Source organism: Vidua chalybeata, chromosome 13 (assembly GCF_026979565.1).
Source record: "Vidua chalybeata isolate OUT-0048 chromosome 13, bVidCha1 merged haplotype, whole genome shotgun sequence".
NCBI classification, from domain to species: Eukaryota; Metazoa; Chordata; class Aves; order Passeriformes; family Viduidae; genus Vidua; species Vidua chalybeata.
Window position 1 is genome coordinate 19,661,360 of NC_071542.1, and position 25,566 is coordinate 19,686,925.

A 25,566-nucleotide genomic window follows, 5' to 3' on the forward strand; every position below is an offset into this window, starting at 1 on the left:
CCATTTTAAACCTGATTTTCTGTATCCCCTTTTTCAGTTTGCTTCCTTATTTTAGTGCAGCCGAAGCCATTCCGAGGCTGTTTTATTTAAAGAGAGTTTTGAGAGAGGACGCTGTGGTTTATGGCCACGTGTCAAGTTTGATAGTGTTGTGCCATGATTTAGCAAAACACTTGGAGCACATGTCCACATCCCACTGAATTTGGTAGGAAGTGAAGAAGCAGAGGAAAAGCTGTTTGGCTGTGCAGCAGCCTCATTCAGGGGGGGAAAAAAAAAAATACAGAAGTAACTGAAATAAAGCAAGGATTTGTTTCCACGCAATTTTAGAGCTTTAAGGCCAAATTCTTTCAGCTTGCCGTGAGCTCATTGATCATATTAGATCACGATTATGGCACGTGTTTAATAATTTCAAATGGGAGGGTTCTGCGCTGGGCTGCCTCAGACCACTGAAATAGACGGGCTAATTCTGGGAGCCGTGGGCGTGCTGGAGTCATCTGACTTTCATTTTTTTTTTTTTTTTTTAATATTTTTTTTTTTTTTAGCTATCTCACCGAGCACCCTGCCCCCTTTCCCCAAAGCAGCCGTTCAGACACCGAGAGGAATCTTCGTTACGCACGGGGCTGCTCCTCAGCCTCCTCTGATCGCGGCTCATTTTCTGAGCGCTTCGTTTGAGCGTGGCAGAACTCCAGGAGAGCGGTGGCCACCCGTGGGATTGGGATAGGAGGGGTGTCAGCCAGGAGTTTTCCCCGTTTTCTGCCGGTCTGGAGGATGTTTCTGGGTGAAACGCTTGGAAATGAAAAGTTTGGAAGGAGAGATGAGTTGTTGGCTTTGCTCGGCGTATCAGGACTTTTATATATCCTTGCCATAAGCACAATGCCATCAAAAATCTGCTTATTGAACACATATCATTGATATATCTGTTCATATGTTTATTTATATATGTTCATATAATTTATATATGTTCTTTTTCTAGGTTAAGGATATGTGACCTGTGCACCTTGGTCAAAATCCGAACAGTTTTGTCCTGGATTGATGGAATGTGGCACATCCTGATACCGTTCCATTGTCATCCCTACTTATATTTATTTATATATGTTCATATAATTTATATATGTTCTTTTTCTAGGTTAAGGATATGTGACCTGTGCACCTTGGTCAAAATCTATACAGTTTTGTCCTGGATTGATGGAATGATGACCATTCCATTGTCATCCCTACTTACTAGGAGTTGTTGTTTTAGGACTTCATAGAAATATTCTTACCAATAAACAGCATTGTATCAAAAAACTCCTTAAACACATTTGACACCTCTCTCCCATTCTTCCCTTAACAGAAACGACCTAATTTTAAATCCTGGGTAACCCTCTGAGTCAAATGTTATAAATTTTGATTCTGAAATTACCGCTTGTGGTTATCTTACCCCAGGTTCCCTGCACGCCTCGTTTGAATCTGCATTGTTGGGACATTAAAGCTTTATTTTATTTTATTTTATTTTATTTTATTTTCAGTGCTCATAATCTAAGTGCTTTGTGAATGTAGGATGATGGATTTTACGGCAGCTATGGAAAAATAGGAAATTTTGTCTTCTTTGTTCCGTTCTGTGCGTTAAGGTGAAGGCCAAGGAGAGAAATTGTCATGGTGATCTATATTTACAGAATAACACACAGGTAGAAAGAAGCTGAATCAAGCTATAGTGACCAAAACACTAACGTTTAATCCACTCAAATTCACAACTGATGCCATCGTCTTGCCAGGCAGGATTTTGGTAGGTATTTTCCCCTCTGGCTTGCTGTTGGAAGAAGACAAATTTCACTCAAAGTGGGCATGAAATGGGCGTGCTTGGACCCCAACTCTCTGCTCTTTGGGACTCCTAAAACGCCTGTACTGCTGTTCCTCGGTAACAGCAAAACCCGGGTGATTCCTGAACTTCTCCGCAGTAGCCCTGGGAAATAAAACTTCCAATTCCCCGAAATAAAACTTGTAATTCTCCGAAATAAAACTCATAATTTCCCGCTTGGCGCACACCAGGAGCCCGAGGCTCCGCCAGCGCCCGCTGAGGTACCCCGGCCCCATCCCGTTCCACTCCTAAGGGTCTTAAACCCGCGGATTAAGTAGCAGGAAGCGGAGCTGCAAAATCCCATTTTAATAAATTGATTTATTACTGCGGGAACGCGCGTCCACCGCTGCCCCGCGGCCATCCGCAGGGTGCCCGCGGGGCTGAGGGGAGCCGGGGCGCCCGGAGGGACCCGCTCCCCTCACGGAGCGCGCGCAGCGGCGCCGCGCCAACGCCGGGCCAAACTTCGCGGGCAGGGCGGCGGCCACGCGGCGCGCCTGGGGCGGCTCGGGAGCCGCACGGAGAGCCGGGGCGGTGCGGCGGCGCCGGGACGAGGGCTCGGAGCGGCGGGGACGGCGCGGCCGGCGGGGCCGGGGAGGCACAAAATGGCGCCGCGATTCAAACGCTGCGCGCTGCGGGCGGGCGGGGCGGCGGCGGGAGGCGGGGGGGGGGGGGGGCGCGGTGTCCCGGCGGGGTTCACTGCGCCTGCGCGCAGAGTCGCAAGATGGCGGACAGTGCGGAACTAAAGGTAAAGCGCAGCTCCGGGTCCCCCCGCGGCGCCGCCGGGGCCGCGGCCGAGACCGGCCCGGGGCGAGACGGGCCCCGCCGGAGCGGCCGCGGCGGAGCCCCGCCGGCAGCGAGGGTTGAGAGGCGGGGTGTGCGGGGAGCGAAGCGCGGAGCTGCCTCCTCTCTGGCCGCCCCCCCTCGCCGGCCGCGCTCCGCCGGGCGGCCCCGCCGGCAGCCGGGGCAGCGCGGGCGGCTCCGCTCCGCGCCCGCCGGGTCGGGCCGCGCCGCCGCGGGCTGAGGGCGGCGGCCGGGGGAGCCTCCGCGGGGGGCTGGCGGGGCCGCTGCCGGGGCGGGGGACGGAGCCCCGGCGCCCCGCGAAGTTTGCCGGGGAGTCCGGCGGGAGCGACCCCCGGCAGCGGCGGTGCCCGCGGTGACAGCGGGGGGAGCGCGCCGGGGAGGCCGGCTCGCCGCCCCTCCGGTAAATAAAGAACGTCACAAGCAGATGTGGAGGAGTTCCGCGGTGTTGAGCTGGCGGCGGTCCCTGTCATCCTGCGGAACGCATGGAAACGGGGCGCTCCGAGCCGCCCCGCAGCCCGGCCGGCGCTCCCCGGGCGGGGGTCGCTGCGTTCGGGGCGTTTTTTGGAGGATTTTTTTATTTTGGGGGGGGGGGGGGGGGCGGTTTTGGGCGCTCGCCCGGGGGCAGGAGCGGGAGGAGCTCTGCCGAACGCGGAACTTCGGCTTTCCTAAGGCGCAGGAGAATCCGCAGTTTTGAGGAAGAGCAGTCGCAGGATGGAGGGTGGAAGGCATCCGCCCAAAAATCCCGAGGAAAAGACCCCCCCCCCGAAACTTTGCGGCCGTGTGCGGGTGCGGACTGCGCCCTGCACACCCTGCGGGGTGTTAAAAGTTGCGGAGTTTCCTCGCAGTTGTCACGGGGTCGTTATTCACCAGGAGGGCTCTTGAAGTTCGCAGAGCTCGAATCAGGTGGATCTGAAATGTGTACGGGCACAGGCGTGTTAAACGTGTAACATAAACTGCGGAACGTGTCAAGTATGACTAAGGAAATACTTTGTCTTTTCCTTGAGGTTTGGTAGATCTCCGTTTTCTGTGTATCAAAGGTACGGTGCGCTTTCATTTTTAGGTGCTTAAGGAGCTGTCAGCAGGTTAAGAAATATTAAATCTTCGGTGTGTTCTCACTTGTGTGGGTCAGGACCCTTCAGATCCTCCTTTAAATCCTCTTCTGGCCTTCGTTTTTCTGGGTATCTTCAGACCACATTGTATTGCTTGAGCTGTGTAGTCCTTAAGCCTTTTTTTCTTTTCAAGCGCTCTGCTTCCCACATAACGAGATCAAAGGGTTAAGATGTGATTCCAGTGCTCAACTTTTTGTTAATTTTAGCGTGGCAAATGGAATAGTGTGTTTTGGTAAGTAACAGCGAGAGTTTCGTGGTGCACAGCAGCCAGCTTGGCTTTATGTGATGCCTTTATTAGCAAGGGTGACTCAAAAGGAGTTCAAAGAGATGGGAGATAGGGAACAAAGTCATTCCAAACCCCTTCATTGATCACTGCTACAAGTCTCCTTCTTGAGAACTGGTAGAGAAAAACCAGAGTTTTTAAAATTTACGTTTCCTAAAGTGGGGGGGTGAATGCCAAAGTTACTGTTTTATTCTCAATTTCTGCTTTTTCTCTGAGTTTTCTGCTCAGGTTATGGTCAGAGTGGCACTTGCAGGCAGGGACTGGAGGATGGCACTCAGTGAAAAAAAAAAAGTTGGGCTTTTTTTTTCTGTAGCCATGGGAGCTTGGCAGTTTGCTTAACAAAAAAAAGTAATTACTTCATAAATTCATGCTTGGAAGACCTCAGGACATTCCGATTTTTTTTTTTTTTTTTTTTTTTTGTGTCTGTCTTTAGACTGTGAAGAATTAAAAAGCTGCGTGGGTGGGTCCTGCTCTGTCAGGAAGGAGAAGGGGGCACAGAATCTCCTGCTTGGGCTTGGAGCTGTCACCCTGCAGCTCTCCAGGCTCTCAGGTGCTGCAGGAGCTCAGCGCTCCTCAGGAAAACGTGGCTCGTGGAAAGCTCTGAGGACACTGGGCATTTTTGAGCAGGAGTAAATCCCCAGAAAACGTGCTTTTAAGTTCTTTTTTTTGGGAGTTGAAAGGTAGCTAAGGGAGGGTTTGTGATTAAGAGTCTGCTCTTTGAAGAATGACCAGTGAATTCCTTTAATTATTTTCTTAGGTAAAACCTTGTATGGTTCTCCTCTGATTAATTAGCAAATGGGATTGATTTCAGATTTAGCGACCTTTAAAAGCTAAAATCAGCTGTAATACTTGGGCAGGGACTCTTTTGCCTGGCCAGAAAAAGTTTGTCAGAAAAACTTACTCAAGTTTCTAAAACTTTGTTGCCTTCCCGTGCAGAGAACCCTGGGGCTATGTGTGGGGAAATTAGGGAATGTCACATGGGGAAATCAGGGAATGTGATATGATGGGTGCTATTGCCAAAGGAAAATTAAAGTTCTTGCTCCCTCCAGAAAAGCAGTGGTCAGTCTTACGTGCCACAATTTTTCATGGAGTTTTAATCATGAAATTGCCTTTCCCATGATGTATTTCCTTACCACAGGCAAGAGCCTTTCAGCCTTTTTTACCCCCATTTGGGATTGTTTGTTCCACGGGGGGGGGGAAATTAAAAAAAAAAATCAGATAAGGTGAAGCATGGCTTTGCAGATCCCGGCCTTGTGAGGCTCCTGAATTCCTGGGTACTCGGGAAGGTTGGGGTAAATTGAAGCAGTGTGTTTTCCTTTCTGCTGCTGAAACAAGGTAACTGCAAAGTTTGTTCTTCTGCAGAGTTCTCCCTCACTCCATAGGCTGAGGCATTTGTGAATTTTCCTCATCTTAATTACTATTCCTGTCTAATTGCACCCAGACTCTAATTTATCTCAAGGTAAGCTATTTAAAGCTCTTTCTAATTGGAAGGAGTATACTTGAGTGATTAAATCTTTCCTTCAATATTTCTTACATCTCTTTAAATTGGTTATTAGATTGTTGTGATCTTCGCCTTCCACTCCAGCATTTTGGCAATCATTACACAGTTTGCAATAATCAATTCAATTAGCCACAGATCAAAGAATGAAAAAGAAAAGCTTATGTTCAAGTATTGTCATTCTTGATACTGTCCTAAGAAGCTGGTTTGGAAAGCACATGCTGGGAGGTTTTCTCCTTTGTTCTCTCTCCTTTTAAGAAAGTGCCTTTGGGGATTGAAGAGATCCCTGGTGTGTTTCTTGTTAGACATAATTTATACTTTAAAAATTAAAAAAAAAAAAAAAAAAGTGAGCCAAGAGTTTGAATGAAAATTCATCACAGCATTTCCACACAATGGTGAGGAACACAAACCACTTAGAAATATTCTCAGTTGGGAAATACCCCTCCCTGAAATCCAGGGAAGCAGTTTTGGAATAACAGTAACAAATGGACCTGTGGAACTGCATCCCTAATTTTAATAAACATAATCTACCTGTTTCAGTGTTCAATTAGAATTTTACACTTCTGCACTACGAGCTCTTTCTCCTTAATCCTTTTATAAGTTGCTGAGGTTGTGTGTTGCTGAGATTAAAGTAAATATAATCTACTTTTCATTGTTATCTGAGCCCGTGGATTACGTTTGTTCTTGCTCTAATTTGGTGTGTGCCAGCAGAATTGTATTTTTCCACTGATTTTTGGGCTGGGTATCTTTTTTTTTTTTTTGAGCTTTTGGTCATCAGCACTGGGGTTGCAGATATCAGAGGGATAAAATTGGCAGTGGAACTGTCCAAGCCTCAATCCATAAACCTTTGCTATTGCCAAGAAACCCCAGATTGTTGCATGCACATAAATACAGTGCCAGAGAACTCTGGGTAAACCTCCCCCAAAGTCCTGGGAGGATCTGTGGGTCTGTGCAAGTCAAATTCACTTGAGGTGGAAGGTAACAGCACCAGCATTTTGTAGTAGCAATTTTTAATGGATTTACAGATGATTTTCTTTTGGTTATAAAGATATTTAGAAATCCCAGTTAGAAGGCGGTAGGAGATGCACCTTATTCAGCTTTATTGCATGAGAAAAATGTTCCTGTCAGCTCTAGCATTTCATAGGAGTTATTTTTAATGGATTTACAGATGATTTTCTTTTGGTTATAAAGGTTTTTAAAAACCCCAGTTAGAAGGAGGTAGGAGATGCACCTTATTCAGCTTTATTGCACGAGAAAAATGTTCCTGGAGCGGGGAGAAGTGCTCAGGACTGCCTGGCCATTGGTAAGAATATTCATGGGTCAGGCACACAAGAGAAATAGTTAACAACATCCCACGGAGCAGGGTGTGGGGAGCTCGGATGCCGCTGATATTGAAGTTATTTATAGGGATGGAGGCTCTGAGTGCTGTGCTTTATACCCTGCCCTGCATCCAGCAGAGCCCAGGGAGGGCAGACTTGTCCCTAATGCGTTTGGCACCGTGGGATGGAGTTCCTGGAATCTCTTCTCGGGGAAATCAGCCTCTCATCAGTTCTCTCTTCAGTGCCATTAGAGTGAAAACCAAACCAGAGCTTCAGGCACTTGAGACTGGAGTGCTCCCTGTAATTGTTCTGAGATAGCCCCAGCCCTCTCCTTTCTCTGGAGCATCTCCTGGAATTCCTGTTTGTCCTAAAGCTTGGGGTGAGGTGGGGTCTGACCCTTTGGAGCATCTCCTGGAATTCCTGTTCTAAAGCTTGGGGTGAGTTGGGGTCTGACCCTCTGGAGCATCTCCTGGAATTCCTGTTTGTCCTAAAGCTTGGGGTGAGGTGGGGTCTGACCCTTTGGAGCATCTCCTGGAATTCCTGTTTGTCCTAAAGCTTGGGGTGAGTTGGGAGCTGACTCTCTGGATCATCTCCTGGAATTCCTGTTTGTCCTAAAGCTTGGGGTGAGTTGGGAGCTGACCCTTTGGATCATCTCCTGGAATTCCTGTTTGTCCTAAAGCTTGGGGTAAGTTGGGAGCTGACTCTCTGGATCATCTCCTGGAATTCCTGTTTGTCCTAAAGCTTGGGGTGAGTTGGGGTCTGACCCTTTGGAGCATCTCCTGGAATTCCTGTTTGACCCTTTGGAGCATCTCCTGGAATTCCTGTTTGTCCTAAAGCTTGGGGTGAGGTGGGGTCTGACCCTCTGGAGCATCTCCTGGAATTCCTGTTTGTCCTAAAGCTTGGGGTGAGGTGGGGTCTGACCCTTTGGATCATCTCCTGGAATTCCTGTTTGTCCTAAAGCTTGGGGTGAGTTGGGAGCTGACCCTTTGGATCATCTCCTGGAATTCCTGTTTGTCCTAAAGCTTGGGGTGAGTTGGGAGCTGACCCTCTGGATCATCTCCTGGAATTCCTGTTTGTCCTAAAGCTTGGGGTGAGGTGGGAGCTGACCCTTTGGATCATCTCCTGGAATTCCTGTTTGTCCTAAAGCTTGGGGTGAGTTGGGAGCTGACCCTCTGGATCATCTCCTGGAATTCCTGTTTGTCCTAAAGCTTGGGGTGAGGTGGGGTCTGACCCTCTGGAGCATCTCCTGGAATTCCTGTTTGTCCTAAAGCTTGGGGTGAGTTGGGAGCTGACCCTTTGGATCATCTCCTGGAATTCCTGTTTGTCCTAAAGCTTGGGGTGAGTTGGGAGCTGACCCTTTGGATCATCTCCTGGAATTCCTGTTTGTCCTAAAGCTTGGGGTGAGTTGGGAGCTGACCCTCTGGATCATCTCCTGGAATTCCTGTTTGTCCTAAAGCTTGGGGTGAGGTGGGAGCTGACCCTTTGGATCATCTCCTGGAATTCCTGTTTGTCCTAAAGCTTGGGGTGAGTTGGGAGCTGACCCTTTGGATCATCTCCTGGAATTCCTGTTTGTCCTAAAGCTTGGGGTGAGTTGGGAGCTGACCCTTTGGATCATCTCCTGGAATTCCTGTTTGTCCTAAAGCTTGGGGTGAGGTGGGGTCTGACCCTCTGGAGCATCTCCTGGAATTCCTGTTTGTCCTAAAGCTTGGGGTGAGTTGGGAGCTGACCCTTTGGATCATCTCCTGGAATTCCTGTTTGTCCTAAAGCTTGGGGTGAGTTGGGCTGGTGCTCTCCATCCCTGTGGCATTGGGCTCTGCTGAAACGATGGAATTTGAAGCCATAGTCCCTTGGTTGCTTGGGAATCAGCATTTTGAGAGGGTTAATTTTTGGATCACTCAGTGCCCCAGAGGCTGGAGAATGATTTTCTCTCTTGGGGCTTTTCTCTTACACGGGCTGTTGGTGTTTGGCTCTTGGCTCCACGAGGAGAGAATTTCACCTCCAGAGCTGAAGTTGTGTCAGAAATGTCTCTTTGCTTTTGCTGCTGTGCTTCCAGTGTAGAAAGTTTTGCTTTACAGGTGCCCTACTAATGGAAAACTGGGCTTTATCACCCTCCATAAAAAGTAGTAAAAGCCTTTTGAAAACCCCAGGTTCAGGGAAGAATGCAAACATGGCTTTTGTGTGAAAAACTCCTCTGTAAATACCTTGTGTGCCTCAGCCTGTGCTGCCCCCCTTCGCCTCTGATTAACAGAATTGTGCCTGCAAGAATCACAAACAAATGTTTGTCCTGTTCTTGAGCAGGAGAAAAGGGGAAATGCCCATCTGGAGTGACTGCTGGGGCAGCTGGCTTTTGGGATCCTCTTGCTGAAGCTCAGGTATTGATTGTGCTCTGCCACTGCTCTGTGCAGACCAGTAAGTGCTGAGAGTGTTGGTTTGGGCTTTTTAAAGTGGAGATGATTGGATTTTATGATGCTGAAATTGCACGTGGCACCTTCAATAACAGTCTGTTCATGGAAACAAATGCCTTTCTTAAAAGTAGAGTGAGTAGAGAGAGTAGATATTCAAAAATCTTTTGCTAGGGAGGGGGATGAGGAGGAGAAAGGCGCTTACAAAAGACTGCTTATTTCTGTAATTTTACTCAACGCTATCAAAGCCATTTCAAACGTAGTCGCTGCCATAAAATGTGACTATTTCAAAGTAAATTAAAAGCTTGGGGGCTACAAGACAAACTAGAAAGTATTAAAGCTTTGAGACTATATGGAGCTGAGGATGGGGCCAGGAGATGGTAGTTTTGTTCTGATCTTGCAGGTTTTCAGGCAGAATTCCGTGGAGCCAGGCGAACAGGATATTATTGTCCCTTCAAACCTTTTCTTCTCCCTCTTTGGCTGAGGCTCCCGTGGCTGGTGCAGCTGGGTTGATCCAGGAGCTGCTCAGCAATTTGCTTCCTCTTGTTTCCCTTTGGGATTGGGGCTGGCTGTGGATGTCCCTGCTGGTCTGTTGTGTCCCTTCAGAGCGCTCTGGAGATGGGATTCCAAGGCTAGGGAAGAGTGGGAGGGTATTATGGGCTTGTCTGGAATATGGGAAACAAAGAAATGAAAAGCCAGGGTACAATTAGACCAGAGGTCAGCTTGAGCTTGACCTGCACGTCTATGGGAAATGATATACAAGAGATTTATATGGGAAGTGACAGGATAATTAATGAGAAGGAAAAGGAGCCTCCTAAAGGCTGTGCCTGGGGAGAAGGGAGCCCTGGGCTCTGCAGCAGAGCAGGGACTCCGTGGCCATGTGGAAGTTTATTTAGGGGACAGAGATAAGTGCTGTCACCTCACGGGCTGCACTGCGGATGCTCCGCAGTGAACTTCCCGTGTTTGGGTTAGGAGATGGGAACGAGCTGGCTGGACACTTGGGAGTAAACATGGATGGGCTCTGCCTGCTCTGCCTGGGCTGCAGGAAATGCTCCAGTGGCCACTTTCCATCTGGGAAGGACGCCTGACAGCAGGGCAGGGAGCAAGGGGCAGCTGCTGTGTTTGCCCCGCTTTGGGGCTCACGCAGCCAGCAGCTCCTCCTGCATCAGTGGTGAAGCATCCCTTTATCTCTGTAGGCACTCCCTTCCCTGTGCTTTATCTGTTTGTGGTGTATCCTGAGTGCTTTTTCCCAGTCTCCAGCCCTGATAGAAATTGTCTCGCTGAATTCTTTAAGCCAGAGTTCAGCTGGGCTCTCCCGTTGGTTTTTCATGGCGTTTCTTTCCGTTTGACGCCTTTTTGTTCCCTTGATCCTGACCACGGATCATTCAGTGATTCTGGCTGGGAGGGACTGTGGGGACCCCAGCCCAGGCAGGATCAGCTGTGGGGTCAGAACAGGTCACTCAGGGCTTGGTCCAGTCTGGTCTGCGAAACCTCCAGGGATGGAGATGGCACCACCTCTGTGGAGAGCCTCTTGGCTGGCTTGGCTGTTTTCATGGTAAAACCAGGGTTGGTTTGGCTTTTTTTTTTTGATCTCCATCCTGAACCTCCTCCTTCAGCTTGTGCTGTGTTCCAGTGGGAAGATCAGGGCTGTTTCCGTGGTGACCTCCTGGACACATTGGAAGGTTGCCAGGAGGTTGCTCCAAAGCCTTCTCTCCACCAGGCTGAAGGAGCCCCGTTCCCAAACCTCCTGCCAGGTCATCCTGCTGGACATCTTTGACAAAGAATTTTGGGAATGGGATTTGGGCAGGTGATTCCATGCCATTCCATGTCATTCTCAAGGAGTTTTTTTCTCCTGAGGATTTCTGTTCGTGCACATCCTCAGCAGTGTGAAAATGTAGTTGCTGAGACTGTCCACTGATACCACTGGAAAAGGTGGGAATTGCTTCCAAAAATGGAAATTTCATAAGCAGTGAACCTTCAGAGGGGAGAAGGTGACACGCAGCTCTTCACCAGGAGGCTCCATGAAGTTATTGCCCATTTGAAGCTCTCCCACTCCTTCCCCTTCTCCCATTAAATCCACGGTGCTAAGCGTGAGGAAAACTGAGCTCAGTCTCCTCCTTGCTTGGCTGCAACACCTGAAGTTTCATCTTTTGTGGCCACGGTCAGTGGAGCGTGCAAACACGTGAGAAATGTTCTCACAAATTCGTGCTGGGCAGAACTTAGAGGCCTGGCTTTTCTAAGCTGGGTTTATACAAGATATTCAGCTGAAAAATGGGATATACAGGATGGTTTATACAAGATACTCAGTTGAGAAATGGTTAGTTAGTGTGCAAAATAGAATATAGGATGAAAACTGCAGCAAAGTGAGTTTGCCTTGGCAATTTAGCTTAGGTGCAGCTCCCTGTTCTGTATTTTTTTTGTAAAAAGCAGAAGCCAAATGCAGTAGGGCCAGTTTGGTTCAGGTAAAATCTGTAGTCTGAACTGCAGGAGAGTCCTGTAAAAAGTTGTGTGGATGAGAATGTTTTTGATATGTTCATTCCTCATCTTGTTTCTCGAGACTCCCTTGACAAAATGATCTCACTTCTGTGCAGATGTTGTATCTCGTTTCCCTGGTGCAAAATAAGAGCCTTTGAAGCAGTCCAAGTATTTGTGGAGATTTTCAGCTTCTTGGAAAAGCTGTTGGAGGCAGCTCTGCTCAGGCTCTGGATGGAGCTGTGAGTGCACCTAGAAATGCACAGCAGCAGGAACGTGGGACACAAACAAAGCTGTTCTTTTTGGTAGGTTCTGTGTTGATTTAACAGCCTCTCATCTGTGAATCTGCTGAGGCCACTCCATGGCAGGGCTTCAAATATTTTTTTTTTCCAAGTATCAGAACTGTTGTTGGTTTGAATCACAAGGATTTGAAATAATATTTTTCTAAAGGGTGTCCACCCAGGTTTTCATTCAGTTAATTCCTACTTTTACCTCTTTGCTGTTAAATGTGACTCTCTCTGTTCTGCAGTGACATTTTTATTTGAGGCCCTTGACAATGTCACTTGGCTTTCAGAGGAAATGACTGAAAAGAAATGTCTTAGAAACTGATTCTTAGGGATGGAAAAGTGGCTGTGGCAGTTCAGAACAAGGCTCCATCCAGCCTGGTGGTGTCTCCTGCAGCTTCTGGAAATGAGTGAGTGAGGAAAAGCAGCAACAGGGCAAAGTGGGAGAAATACCCTCCCTGCAATATTCCTCTGTGTCAGCCCTCTGCATCCAGCAGGGTGCATGAGCCATAATAAATCTATTTTCAAGTGCCTCTCTAGGTTTCCTCAAACCTTTATAACCTGATTTTGTTCCCAGTATTTTGGGAGGGATTTCTGACCCTTCTTTTGTTGTTCCATCCATGGATGTTGTGATGGAGGAGGACAAACAGCTCCTCCCTGTCCATCTCTGTGTGCTGCTTGTGGTTTTCTGGATTGGAGCACAGCTGTGCCCAGGTCCTCTATTTTTAGGTTGAAAACTCTGAGCTTTTACTATTTCTTCATTAGGGAAGTCATGCTGGACTTCTGCCATCCTCTGACATTTCCACTTCTCATCTGTGTGAATATATAATTATTTAATAGATTTTTTATGATGAGACCACCAAACCCACCCATACTAGGACCTTTGGGTGAAGCAGGAATTGCTTCTGGATTTGGATTGGTTTTCTGGATTGGATCACAGCTGTGCCCAGGTCCTCTATTTTTAGGTCGAAAACTCTGAGCTTTTACTATTTCTTCATTAGGGAAGTCATCCTCTGACATTTCCACTTCTCATCTGTGTGTATATATAATTATTCAATAGATTTTTTATGATGAGACCACCAAACCCACCCATACTAGGACCTTTGGGTGAAGCAGGAATCGCCATAATTTGGAATAATTGTTTGTCTTTTTGCTCTCTGCTCCCTCCCAGCCATTTCTCCCAGTGATTTTTGTGCTCGCAGCTGAGCCGATGTTCTCATACCTGTGTTTATCTTGGGCCCAGCAGTGGCAAAGGTCACTCTGCAAAGCTCTGGGCTGGCTGCTCTGCTCTTCCCACAAATTCTGGACACTAAACCGGGCTCTGCCAGTGATGCTCCATCCTTCAAACCCTGCTGATCCGGGCTTCTCTGGGTGTTCAGGAACAGGTTAAGCCCAGAGTGCCAGTGCAGGACTCCATTCTTGACCTTCCCCTATTGTTTGCTCCTGGAACAGCTCAGCCTGATGGTAACAGAAGAACTCTGAATAGCAGCTGAGGATCCAGGGCCTGGCTTCATTTTTTTAAAGGAGTTCTTGATGCTGGAGGAATGCTCAGCTTGTGTGTGCAGACTGGATTTCCATCGTTTCCTTTGACCTCTGCTGTTCTGTTGTTTCTAAACACAGGGAGGACTCTGAGGTGGTGCCAAGCTGTGTGCAGGGGAAGCTGAGATGTGTTGGAACTTGTTTCCCATGTTCAGTTCACTCAAAAAGTTTGGTAGAGTGTGGCTTTGTTTTTTAGAGGACACGCACACAGTTTGGTAAGAGGCTTGAGCTAATTAATAATTGATTAATGGCGTGGACTCCATTCCTTGGGCCCACACGATGATGTCTTGATGCCTTTATTTGTATTTTTCCTTTTGACATAGAGGCTGAGCAGTACTGTGAAGCAATTAAAACATCCTTACCTGGAAGTAGGAGCTGTAGGTTGTTACCTAGTGAGTGGATCAGGAGGCACAAAGGTGAAGCCAGTTCATACTAAAAATCTCTGCTGAACCCCAGAAAATGCCTTGTTTTGTCACCAGACCCTAAATAATCCTGTGTGTGTAAAAGGGTATAAATTCATGAACGTGTGAGAGTTATTCAGAGGCCATTAATGAGCTGCAGAAGCCTTGTCTATATGCAAATTCCTGTCCAGGGTGGGATTTGGATGAGGTGCTTAATGAGGTGGGGCAGTGGTCAGGATGAAAAGGGGCAGTGATGGAACATCTGCCCCAGAGTGGGATGGGAATGGGGGGAGGAAGGCTTGGAAAAGTGAGGGAATGTTGAACCAGAAACTGCAGCTCTCTCACTTGGTTGGGATTTTGGTTTTTCTATGGAGTTTTCTTAGGCAGCTCTGTGGATCCTGGTTTATTCTTGTGGCTGAAGCTTGGAAAAGCGAGGGAATGCTTAAATCAGAAACTGCAGCTCTGTCTCTCTAAGTGGGTTGGGATTTTGATCATTTTGCTATCAGAGTTTTCTTGGGCAGCTCTGTGGATCCTGGCTTATTCTCGTGGCTGAAGCTTGGAAGAGTGAGGGGAATGTTTGAATGAGAAAGATGGGAATGGGGGGAGGGAGGAAGGCCTGGAAAAGTGAGGGAATGTTGAAGCAGAAACTGCAGCTCTGTCTCTCTAACCTGGTTGGGATTTTGATCATTTTGCTATCAGAGTTTTCACTTTGGATCCTGGTTTATTCCCAGTGAATGCAGGATCCTGTTGGAGTTCACTTGCAGCAGTTTTCGTGGATTTGAAATCCTAGGTGTGGCTGAAACTTGGCTTCCAAAAACCCCTCATTCCATCAAGGGGTTTGTTTCCATGCAGGGTAGGGGTTATTGTGGGAATAAATTCATTGGATTCAGTCTGATTGTAAGGAAAAGTGTCTGGAGGGTGAGGTGGTGGCTTGGGGGAATGAAATCTCCCTCTTCCCACCAAGCCATGTCCTTAGCATGTGCCAGAGTGCTGGGAAAATGTTCCTAAAGGCCCCGCTGAGCTCTGTGTGGGCCAGGAAAATATTGCATGCAGCACATATAGAATTTCCTAGCTCACTGCGTGCTTGAGCCCATAGGTAACACGCTGGTAATACACAGAAAAATGCAGTTTTCTGGCATGGACAGCTCTGGAAGCTGGAAGGACAGAATATCCCAGATTTTGAGGGGTGGAATAGGATTGTGGGGTTGCAGTTCAGGCCTTGCTTAAGATGCATCTTTGGCTGCCTTTTCATCCCAAACCATTTTCTTTCTGCTCACTGAGGGCTGAAGAAAAGCAGGAAGATCTGCTTCCTGTGCCGGGGAGAAGCCCTGCCTTGGGCTGAGAGGAAAAACTGAATTTCCTGCTCCCCCTTCCCCTTTCTGTGTGCCCGGGGCTCGTGGAGCTGCAGCCCCGGGATCTGCATCCGGGCCTTGGCACGGGCTGCAGCTCGGGGTTTGGGGTGGGATCTGGGGTTTGGGGTGGGATCCGGGATCTGGGGTTTGGGATGGGATCCGGGGTTTGGGGTGGGATCTGGGGTCTGGGGTGGGATCTGGGGTTTGGGGTGGGATCCGGGTCTGGGGATGGGATCCCGGGTTTGGGGATAGGATCCCGGGTCTGGGGTGGGATCCCGGGTTTGGGGATGGGATCCCGGGTTTGGGGATGGGATCTGGGGTTTGAGGATAGAATCCAGGGTTTGGGGTGGGAACCCATGTTTGGGATGGGATCTGGGCTTTGGGATGGGATCCCACGTTTGGGATGGGATCCCATGTTTGGAGTGAGATCTGGGTTTGGGATGGGATCCAGGGCTGGAGCTGAGGATGGGATCCGGGGTTTGGGGTGGGATCCCACGTTTGGGGATAGAATCCAGGGTTTGGGATGGGATCCAGGGTTTGGGGTGGGATCCCACGTTTGGGATGGGATCCGGGGTTTGGGATGGGATCCGGGGTTTGGGATGGGATCCGGGGTTTGGGATGGGATCCGGGGTTTGGGGTGGGATCCCACGTTTGGGATGGGATCCGGGGTTTGGGATGGGATCCCACATTTGGGATGGGATCCCACGTTTGGGATGGGATCCGGGGTTTGGGATGGGATCCCACATTTGGGATGGGATCTGGGGTTTGGGATGGGATCCGGGGTTTGGGTGGAATCTGGGGCTGGGGTTCCCATGTTTGGGATGGGATCCGGGGTTTGGGATGGGATCCGGGGTTTGGGATGGGATCCCACGTTTGGGATGGGATCCGGGGTTTGGGATGGGATCCGGGGTTTGGGATGAGATCCCACGTTTGGGATGGGATCCGGGGTTTGGATGGGATCCCACGTTTGGGATGGGATCCGGGGTTTAGGGTGGGATCCCACGTTTGGGATGGGATCCGGGGTTTGGGATGGGATCCCACGTTTGGGATGGGATCCGGGGTTTGGGATGGGATCTGGGGTTGGGGCTGGGGATGGGATCCGGGGTTTGGGGTGGGATCCTGGCAGGAATTCTCCCTGGCTCCTGTCCTGCAGCAGCCGGAGCAGTCACCCAGGCGGGTGTCGCTGGTGACCGAGGCAGGGCTGGGCACAGGGCGTGGCACTGGGAGCTGCCGGGATTCACCTCACAGAGCTTCTCTTGCCAGTTTCTCTAACCATCAAGTAGAATTTAGCACCTCAATCCGGGTCACTTTGGGATGTAAATAGAAATGACATACTATCAATACAGAATTCATTCATTAGATTTGTTTATTATATTTATTTCTCTATTTATAATACATAAATAAACTGCAATTCTGTGAGGACAGGAGGTTTTCAATGGGAGCTGAACTTCTCCCTGCCAGGATTTTCACCTGGGCTTGGATTCAAGTCACAGAACTTCTTTTGCTGATTTCTCTAATCATAAAATACATTTCATCACTTCAATTTTTTTAAAATATGTGATGTAAATATAAATTCTGTACTAGAAATAGAGTATTTATTTATTTATTTATTTATTTATCTATTTATAATACATAAATAAACTGCAATTCTGTGAGGACAGGAGGTTTTCAATGGGAGCTGAACTTCTCCCTGCCCAAATTTTCACCTGGGCTTGGATTCAAGTCACAGGATTTCTTTTGCTGATTTCTCTAATCATAAAATAAATTTAATCACTTCAATTTTTTTAAAATATGTGATGTAAATATAAATTCTATACTAGAAATATAGAATTTATTTATTTATTTATTTATTTATTATAAATCAATAAACTGCAATTCTGTGAGGACAGGAGGTTTTCAATGGGAGCATTTCTCTAATCATAAAATATATTTTAGCACTTCAATGTTTTTCAATTTGTGTGTAAACACAAATTCTATACTATATAAAAATAAATTGCAATAAGTAAATCATTCCAGACTCATGGAAACACGAGTTTCTTGGTGCTAAAAACCTGCCCCTGTGGATTCACAGGTAGGTGCTTCTATAAAACAGAAAGGGGCAGCAATTCTTCTAATAGAACAATCCAATTTTTTAACTAATACAGTGGGAAAACATCTCAGAGGCGCAAATCCTTTATTTAAACATCATAAAAACAATGTAAAAGGACAATTTCTCAGGATCCTTCAAGCTTTTAATTAATCTTTATGACTTATTGCCATATGACTGCTTAAAAAAAAAAAAAAAAAAAAAAAAAGCTGTGTACTTTGCTGCCTGAGGAAATTGCTGTGCATGGCTTTGGAGACCTTAGGAAATAAAGAAATGTGGAATTTTCTTGGGAATTTGCCTTTTTCCGTGGAGGAGCCAGGGTGGTTGCCTGGTGGAATCCTTGTTCTCGCAGTGGGAGTGCACGGCTCATTTCTGTGACCACGTTCGGGCTAATTGCTGGTGGAATTCTTATTAAAAATTATTAACAAATTCTTATTTCAGTGCTCTTCGAGGGGCACAGCCTCTTTGGCCAGTGCATTTCAAAGGATTTGTTGTCAGCAGATCTGTTTCCTTTGGGAAGGGGAATCTTTTAGTGATGAATTATTTCCCATACCTGATGTTTTAGCTTATGTCATAGTTCTTATTCCCCTTTTCCCTTCTTTTTATTCCCCCTTTTCCCTTTTTCCCCCCCCCTTTTCCCTTTTTTTCCCTTTTCCCTTTTTTTCCCCTTTTCCCTTTTTTCCCCTTTTCGCCCCCCTTCCCCCCTTTTCCCCTTCCCCCCTTTTCCCCTTCCCCCCTTTTCCCCTTCCCCCCTTTTCCCCTTCCCCCCTTTTCCCTTTTTCCCCTTTTCCCCCCCTTTTCCACCCTTCCCCCCCCTTTCCCCTTCTTTCTTTTCCCCCTTTCCCCTTCTTTCTTTTCCCCCTTTTTCCTTCTTTCTTTTCCCCCCTTTTCCTTTTCCCTTCTTTCTATTCCCCCTTTTCCCTTTTATTCCCCCTTTTCCCTTTTATTCCCCCTTTTCCCTTTTTTCCCCCTTTTTCCCTTTTTTCCCCCTTTTCCCTTTTTCCCCCTTTTCCTTTTTTTCCCCTTTTCTCTTTTTCCCCCCTTTTCCCTTTTTTCCCCCCTTTTCCCTTTTTTCCCCCCTTTTCCTTTTTTTTCCCTTTCCCCTTTTTCCCCCTTTTCCCCTTTTCCCCCTTTTCCCTTTTTTCCCCTTTTCCCCTTTTTTCCCCCTTTTCCCTTTTTTCCCCTTTTCCCTTTTTTCCCCCTTTTCCCTTTTTTCCCCTTTTCCCTTTTTTCCCCTTTTCCCTTTTTTCCCCTTTTCGCCCCCCTTCCCCCCTTTTCCCCCCCTTTTCCCCTTCCCCCCTTTTCCCTTTTTTCCCCTTTCCCCCCCTTTTCCACCCCTTCCCCCCCCTTTCCCCTTCTTTCTTTTCCCCCTTTTTCCTTCTTTCTTTTCCCCCCTTTTCCTTTTCCCTTCTTTCTATTCCCCCTTTTCCCTTTTATTCCCCCTTTTCCCTTTTTTCCCCCTTTTCCCTTTTTTCCCCTTTTCCCTTTTTTTCCCCCTTTTCCCTTTTTTCCCCTTTTCCCTTTTTTTCCCCCTTTTCCCTTCTTTTTCCCCCTTTTTCCCTTTTTTCCCTTTCCCCCCCCCCTTTCCCTCTCCTTTCCCCCCTTTCTTTCCTCCCCCATTTTAAGCTGTTTTGGAGCTGTCAGTGGAGGCTTTTCTGTATTCCAGAGAAAATCCCAACAAACCTCTTGTGGGATGGAAGTGACCAGGGTGATCCTGGTCCTTGGTATTGACAAAACCTGAGCTCCAACCTTGGGAATTCATTTCTTGTGGGGAATTTTGCCTCAAATTCCAAAAGAAAACATGAATTTTGTCATGTTCCATTTTGCCTTTCATGACTTTTTCCCTGTTCCAGTGTGAATTGTGAGCTGATCACTCCAGTTTTGCAGTTTTCCCTCTCGTGGGGCATTAGCAGAACCATTGGTTACTTTTCAGGGAAATGAGATTCAATTATGTACTGCCTTCACCCTGCTGTTCAGCACTTTGCAATTCAGTATCCAAATTTAATATGATTCTTAATTAAACCTTCTTGAGATACCAGAATAATAGTCAGGGATGATGTCGTCTGTCTCCTGTGCTGCATCCTAGAAAATGGGACAAATGAGGAGAAAACAGGGGATAGTTTGGGTATATTTGAGTGCATAATCTCATCTCTTGAAGTGTTAGCTCATTTGGAGCTAATTAATAGCAAAGTTTTAGTGGATAACTAATTTTTCACGTAGGCCACGTGGGGAATAAATCACTTTGCAAGGTACAGAAATAAGATTGTTTTTTCCAATCTTGGAAGAAAATCTGCATCTCTTATGTCAATAATTTATTTTAATCAAGTTGGAGTTGAGAAACACAAGCCAAGCAATGCTGGCTGTTGGTGCAGCAGAGATTTAGAGAGTTTTACAAGCAAACATCACCCCCTGGGTGTGGGAATGTTGGTCTTGGTGAGTGTGTCCTGCTCCTGGAGTACATTCGTGGAATTCCAGGTGCATTCTTCTCCAGCTTTCCCTCCAAATTGCCTCACGAAAGCTGCCTGTGCTTCATGCAGGTATTTGAGATATTTAGGAAATGATATCTGGTTGGGAAAGGATGGCTGGAAGGGAGTCTGGCAGGAAGATCCTGTCTGGAAATCCCAAATCGCTCCCAGAGTTGGTGGGACCGTTTATTTTGTGTTAATTGTGGATTCTAAAGTGGATATTTCATTGTTTTAAACCACTGAGGGAAGGGAAATCAGTGTGAATTTGTGACCTTTGGTGGTGGCTTCTCGGTCCTGTCTTCTTTGACACAGACAGCATTTCAGACTGTTCTGAGTGCTCTGGCAGATGTTTTACTTTGATTAGAAGCTGTGGTTCTGAGAGGACACTGGGTTTAGGAAGCTCTTTGCACATCTGGCTGCATCTGCTCCTCATCCCGTAGGAGTTGGCTCTTCTGTCAGCCAGCGAGGCTTTGCTGAAGAATATTCTTCACAAAAAGTCCGTTTGTCTGGCAGTGACCCTCTCCCAAATAATTGTCTTCCCCTCAGCCTCAGGTGTGTTTGCTGCTCCTGTGTCAGATCCTGGAATTCCTGAACTGGAATTCCTTGGCGTGGAAATCATTCCCAGCTGCTGAGAGAAAAAACACAAGGGACAATTAAGTTTAAGCGTGGCTGAAAAGAACCTGGAGTCTCCAAGAAAATGGAGATTACCACTGTGTCAGCAACCTTATTTAATACCAAAAGTAATAATATCCTTCACCTAGCAGGGAAATTCTCCTGGGACTGCTAAAACTTTCGTTATGGATTAAGATAAAACGGGACTTGCTTTAAGTCAAACCCGCTTTAGACATGACTTAAGTCTTGGCAGACTGCTCCTAACAAATCTCTCTCCCAGCTGGAGCAGATCCCTGCCCCAGCAGCTCTGCCTGGCGTGGTTGGTGTGTCCTCATTGTCACCAAACAAAAACCCCACAGAATTCAGAGGGCAAGCACTGAATTTGGGGGTCTGGTCACCCCCTTTGGCTGGATCTCACCAAAAACCCCACAGAGTTCAGAGGGCAAACATTGAATTTGGGGGTCTGGTCACACCCTTTGGCTGGATCTCACCAAAAACCCCACAGAGTTCAGAGGGCAAACACTGAATTTGGGGGTCTGGTCACCCCCTTTGGCTGGATCTCACCAAAAACCCCACAGAGTTCAGAGGGCAAACACTGAATTTGGGGGTCTGGTCACACACTGTGGCTGAATCCCACAAAAACCCCACAGAGTTCAGAGGGCCAACACTGAATTTGGGGGTCTGGTCACACACTGTGGCTGAATCCCACAAAAACCCCACAGGGTTCAGAGGGCAAACACTGAATTTGGGGGTCTGGTCACACACTGTGGCTGAATCCCACAAAAACCCCACAGGGTTCAGAGGGCAAACACTGAATTTGGGGGTCTGGTCACACCCTTTGGCTGGATCTCATCAAAAACCCCACAGGGTTCAGAGGGCAAGCACTGAATTTGGGGGCTGTGTTTGCCCAGTTTGGCTGGATCTCCCTCCCAGAGGAACAAATGGAGGAAAAGGGCTGGATTTGGGGTCTAGAAGGGCACTAAAGTGCCAGGTTTAGGTTTTTCCCATCTCCCAGAGCGCAGCAAAATCCCACAGGCATCTGCCAAAAGCACAGGACAAGCTTTAAGAGGTGGGGTTTGTGTTGAAAATTCCAAATTCTGCCTTTTCCCAGCAGCAGTTTGGGCAGCTGGAGCTGCCTGTGTTTGCTTTTCCAATATCCTGTCGCTCATCACTGAGTTTTGGGACTTTTATCACCGTGGGTTTTTGGGATCCTGGCACTGACAGACATCTCAAAGAACTCGGTGACATCCCTGGGGTGGGATTAGGTGGGAGAGCTCTGGCTGGAATTTACAGGCTGGAATTTCCATTTATTGGTGTTCAGGTATGAAACAGCATCACTGAGCTTCCTAAAACTGAATTTTGGCATTTATTGATGTTCAGGTGTGAAACAGCATCACTGAGCTTCCTAAAACTCACTGAATTTGGGGATTTTTGGTGTTCAGGTATGAAACAGCATCACTGACCTTCCTAAAACTGAATTTGGGCATTTATTGATGTTCAGGTATGAAACAGCATCACTGAGCTTCCTAAAACTGAATTTTGGCATTTATTGATGTTCAGGTATGAAACAGCATCACTGACCTTCCTAAAACTCACTGAATCTGGGAATTTATTGGTTTTTAGGTATGAAACAGCATCACTGACCTTCCTAAATTCACTGAATTTGGGGATTTTTGGTGTTCAGGTATGAAACAGCATCACTGAGCTTCCTAAATTCACTGAATTTGGGAGTTTATTGGTTTTCAGGTATGAAACAGCATCACTGAGCTTCCTAAAACTGAATTTTGGCATTTATTGGTGTTCAGGTATGAAACAGCATCACTGAGCTTCCTAAATTCACTGAATTTGGGAGTTTATTTGTGTTTAGGTATGAAACAGCATCACTGACCTTCCTAAAACTTACTGAATTTGGGAATTTATTGGTTTTCAGGTATGAAACAGCATCACTGACCTTCCTAAAACTCACTGAATTTGGGAATTTATTGGTGTTCAGGTATGAAACAGCATCACTGAGCTTCCTAAAACTGAATTTGGGAATTTATTGGTGTTCAGGTATGAAACAGCATCACTGAGCTTCCTAAATTCACTGAATTTGGGGATAGTCAGGTTTTACCAACATAATAAACTGGAAGAAGTGCTGGCCAGGGGAATATTCCTTGGATTAATTATCTGTGGAATTCCAAGTTCTGTGCTTCCATGGGCTGGTACAGAAGGATTTTGGTGGGAGATCCTGCCCAGATCTTCCACCTGAAGTGCTGCAGTTTTTATGATCTCCTCCCTGCCAAGCTTCTTAATGTTAGCACTGAGCTTAAAGTTGTAGAGTCTGAGCTTAAAATGGCACAATCACAGAATGCTTAGGGCTGAGAAAGCTTCATCCCTCCCAGGCTGGTTCAAAGGTCAGGATGTTCCTATAAATGGATTTGCAGCCATTGAATTCCCAAGGAAATCTCCTGTTTGTGAGCCTGCAAAGGTAAATAACACCTGCTGGCTGCAGCTTTGTGGCAGGGCATGCATTGCTCGGGGAAAATCAGGAATGCATTTCAGCTTCAGGAGGCCCAGATCTCTGCAGGTGCCATCAGGCTGTTCTGGCATTTCCAGCATCGTTTTGGTGGCTGGTTTTTTTTTTCCTGGTTTCAAGCTTGTTTTTCTTGTTAGCTGTTCAGTTTGCTCCTGCAATTACAACCTGGCTTTTCTGAGCGCTGCTACCCTGTGGAAACAGAGCTTTCTTTGATGAGGAAACCCTCAATCCTCTTGTATGTGCAACAAAATCATATTTATACCTGCAACTGCCTTGTCCCTTTACTCCTCTAGTTCTGCCTTCAGCCCCAAACCCTTGCAGGTCCCTCTGCAGCCAAAAAAGAGGTTTTTTTTTTTTCCTGATGAAACCCTCCTTAAAAGCCTGGAGGATGTTGCATATTTATGATCTTTGCTTCACTCCCTCCTGCAGAGTTTTGGGGAGAGCAACCTCCCATTTTTATAGTTCAGCCCTGAGAGTTTCCTTGGGTGAGCCTTGCAGGTGGGATTTAGGGTTGTGGGTTATTAAAAGTGGGGATGTTTTAACCTCTGTGATTGGCCAGGTTGATAAATTTTAAATAGCCAAGAGCTCTGTGTGAGTGTCCCTTTTCCAGAACATTCCTCTCAGGGGTTAAGGAGGCTGCTCAGAGCTTGCAGGAGCTTTATTTTTACAGCTGGGGCCTGGGGTTTACTGGGATTCGTTCAGAACCATTTCCATGCTCATCTGACACTTCCTCGTTGCTTTTATTAGAGAAAAAAAGATCAATTTCAATTTTTTTTTTTTAACCTGTCTTTTGGAAGTGATCATGGAATTCCTTTTTCATGAGGGGGAGATTTCCATTTGTGTTGTCCTTGACCTTTGAAGGAATTTGCTTGCTCTCTTCTGTCATAATGACTGTTAATTACTAAAAGATTACTAAAGCTGATCACTGTGGTTTTAATAACCAGAAATTTACTGTCACTGCCTGAAATTGCTGTTTGTAAATCGATGATCTCCCCCCTTTTTTTTTTTTTCCTCATTCTCTTCCATCTTTTCACTGGTTTGAGGTGATTTTTTTTTTTCATTCCTATTTTTTTCTCCCCCTTATCTTTCAGGTTAATGCTTGGATTGCTTTAGGCACAGAATGTGGTGTGGGCCCAAGCCAAATGCTTCTTGTTGTTCTGGCAAATAATTTAAATTATGTTTTGGAGCTTATTCCCTGCTTCTGCTTATCATAAACATCCAGGAATAACTCACTGGATTCTCCTGATAGATCCTAGGGCGGATCACTGGAGAAATACCCTTTTTAAAAAACATGGATCAAACTTGGATTTGAATATTTTGCTTTGAGGGCAGTTTTGGTGCTGCTGGCTGGGTGAAAAATGCTTAGTCTTGTCCATCACTCTGTGAATGCTGCTGAGTTTATTAAAAATATAAATTAATACTAGTTTCTGCCTGGTTTTTACCTCTCAGATAAGTCCCTCCCTTCTAAAAATGGGGGGAATAATTCAGATTATTTCCCTGAATAATCACTGCCTGTGAGACCAGCCACAGGTTGTCCAGGGGATTTCTTATCCAGAGGCACCAACACTTGTATGTTATTTATTTTTAAGCTTAATTCCCAGCTTCCATAGGTCATGGAGGCAAGATGCAACTCCTCAAAGTGCTCTGGGCTGTTAAGCTGTGCTGAGGGCTGGAATTCCTGGAGCTCAGTTTGGGAATCTTTCCTTGGCTGGGTTTGTGTGGAAAGCCAAATTTCATCTCTGCTGTTGCAGAGAAAATCCAGGTAAATGATTCTTACCTTCACCAGTTTTCATCTCTAATAGCTTTTATAAGAAATATCCTGATTATTTTGAGAAGGAGCTGTGGGTAGAAGATCCCTTCCCTATGGATAATCACTGGAGAACCTGAGGGGAATGGCATCAGTGCTGCCCATGGATTACTCCCATATATTTATTTTTTTTTTTTTTTCCCCAAATCTCCTTGGTGGGAATACTCCTTCTTTCCAGGTGGGTTGTTTCAGAGTGTTTCCTCAACACCCAACAGAAATTTGGGATGCCTCCTGCAGCAGCAGGAATGGCATCAAATGCTTGGGATGCCACGGCCAGAAAAACAGCCCGGGTTGGACACGGTGCAAACAGGGAGGTGGGAAAACAGCCTGGCCTCTTTCCCACCTCACACAGACAGCTGTGGGGCTGGCTGGATGGCAGCACACCCCCTGAGGGATTTGGGGTGCTGCAGTTGGGGTGCAGGGTAAGGAATGCATGAGTGGTGCAGGTCTGGTGCAGGAGCACGAGTTGAGTTGTGGAGCAGGAAATGTCAGAGGTGTGTTCAGAGATCCCCTCCTCACTCCAGCAATGCCTTTACAGGCAGAGCAGGAATGTGCCACCAACCCCAGCTAAGCTGGATTTCTGGAAAGCTTCTCCCGACTTTTACTCTCTGAAAAAATGTTTCTCACATTCCTCATCCTCTTCTTGAATTTTGGGTGTTCTCTCAGTACCAAAACACACAGTACCAGCATGGGCTTGATGCTGGGATTTGCTGGAAACTGTGGCAGGCACATCCTTCTCTCTGTGCTCCTCTATGAAAAAATCCTGAGAGAGAGAAGAAAGAGA

The 25,566-nt window shown here is 46.9% G+C and overlaps 1 protein-coding gene across 1 annotated transcript in view; it reads left to right on the forward strand.

Moving 5' to 3' along the window:
• Positions 1 to 2,547: 2,547 nt before the first annotated feature.
• Positions 2,548 to 25,566, forward strand: part of PIAS1 (protein inhibitor of activated STAT 1) — a 61,916-nt gene continuing 38,897 nt past the window's right edge. The window contains exon 1 of the mRNA XM_053954343.1: positions 2,548 to 2,579. Within this exon, the coding sequence (XP_053810318.1) occupies positions 2,556 to 2,579 (24 nt within the window). The 5' untranslated portion in view covers positions 2,548 to 2,555. The remainder of the gene's footprint in view (positions 2,580 to 25,566) is intronic.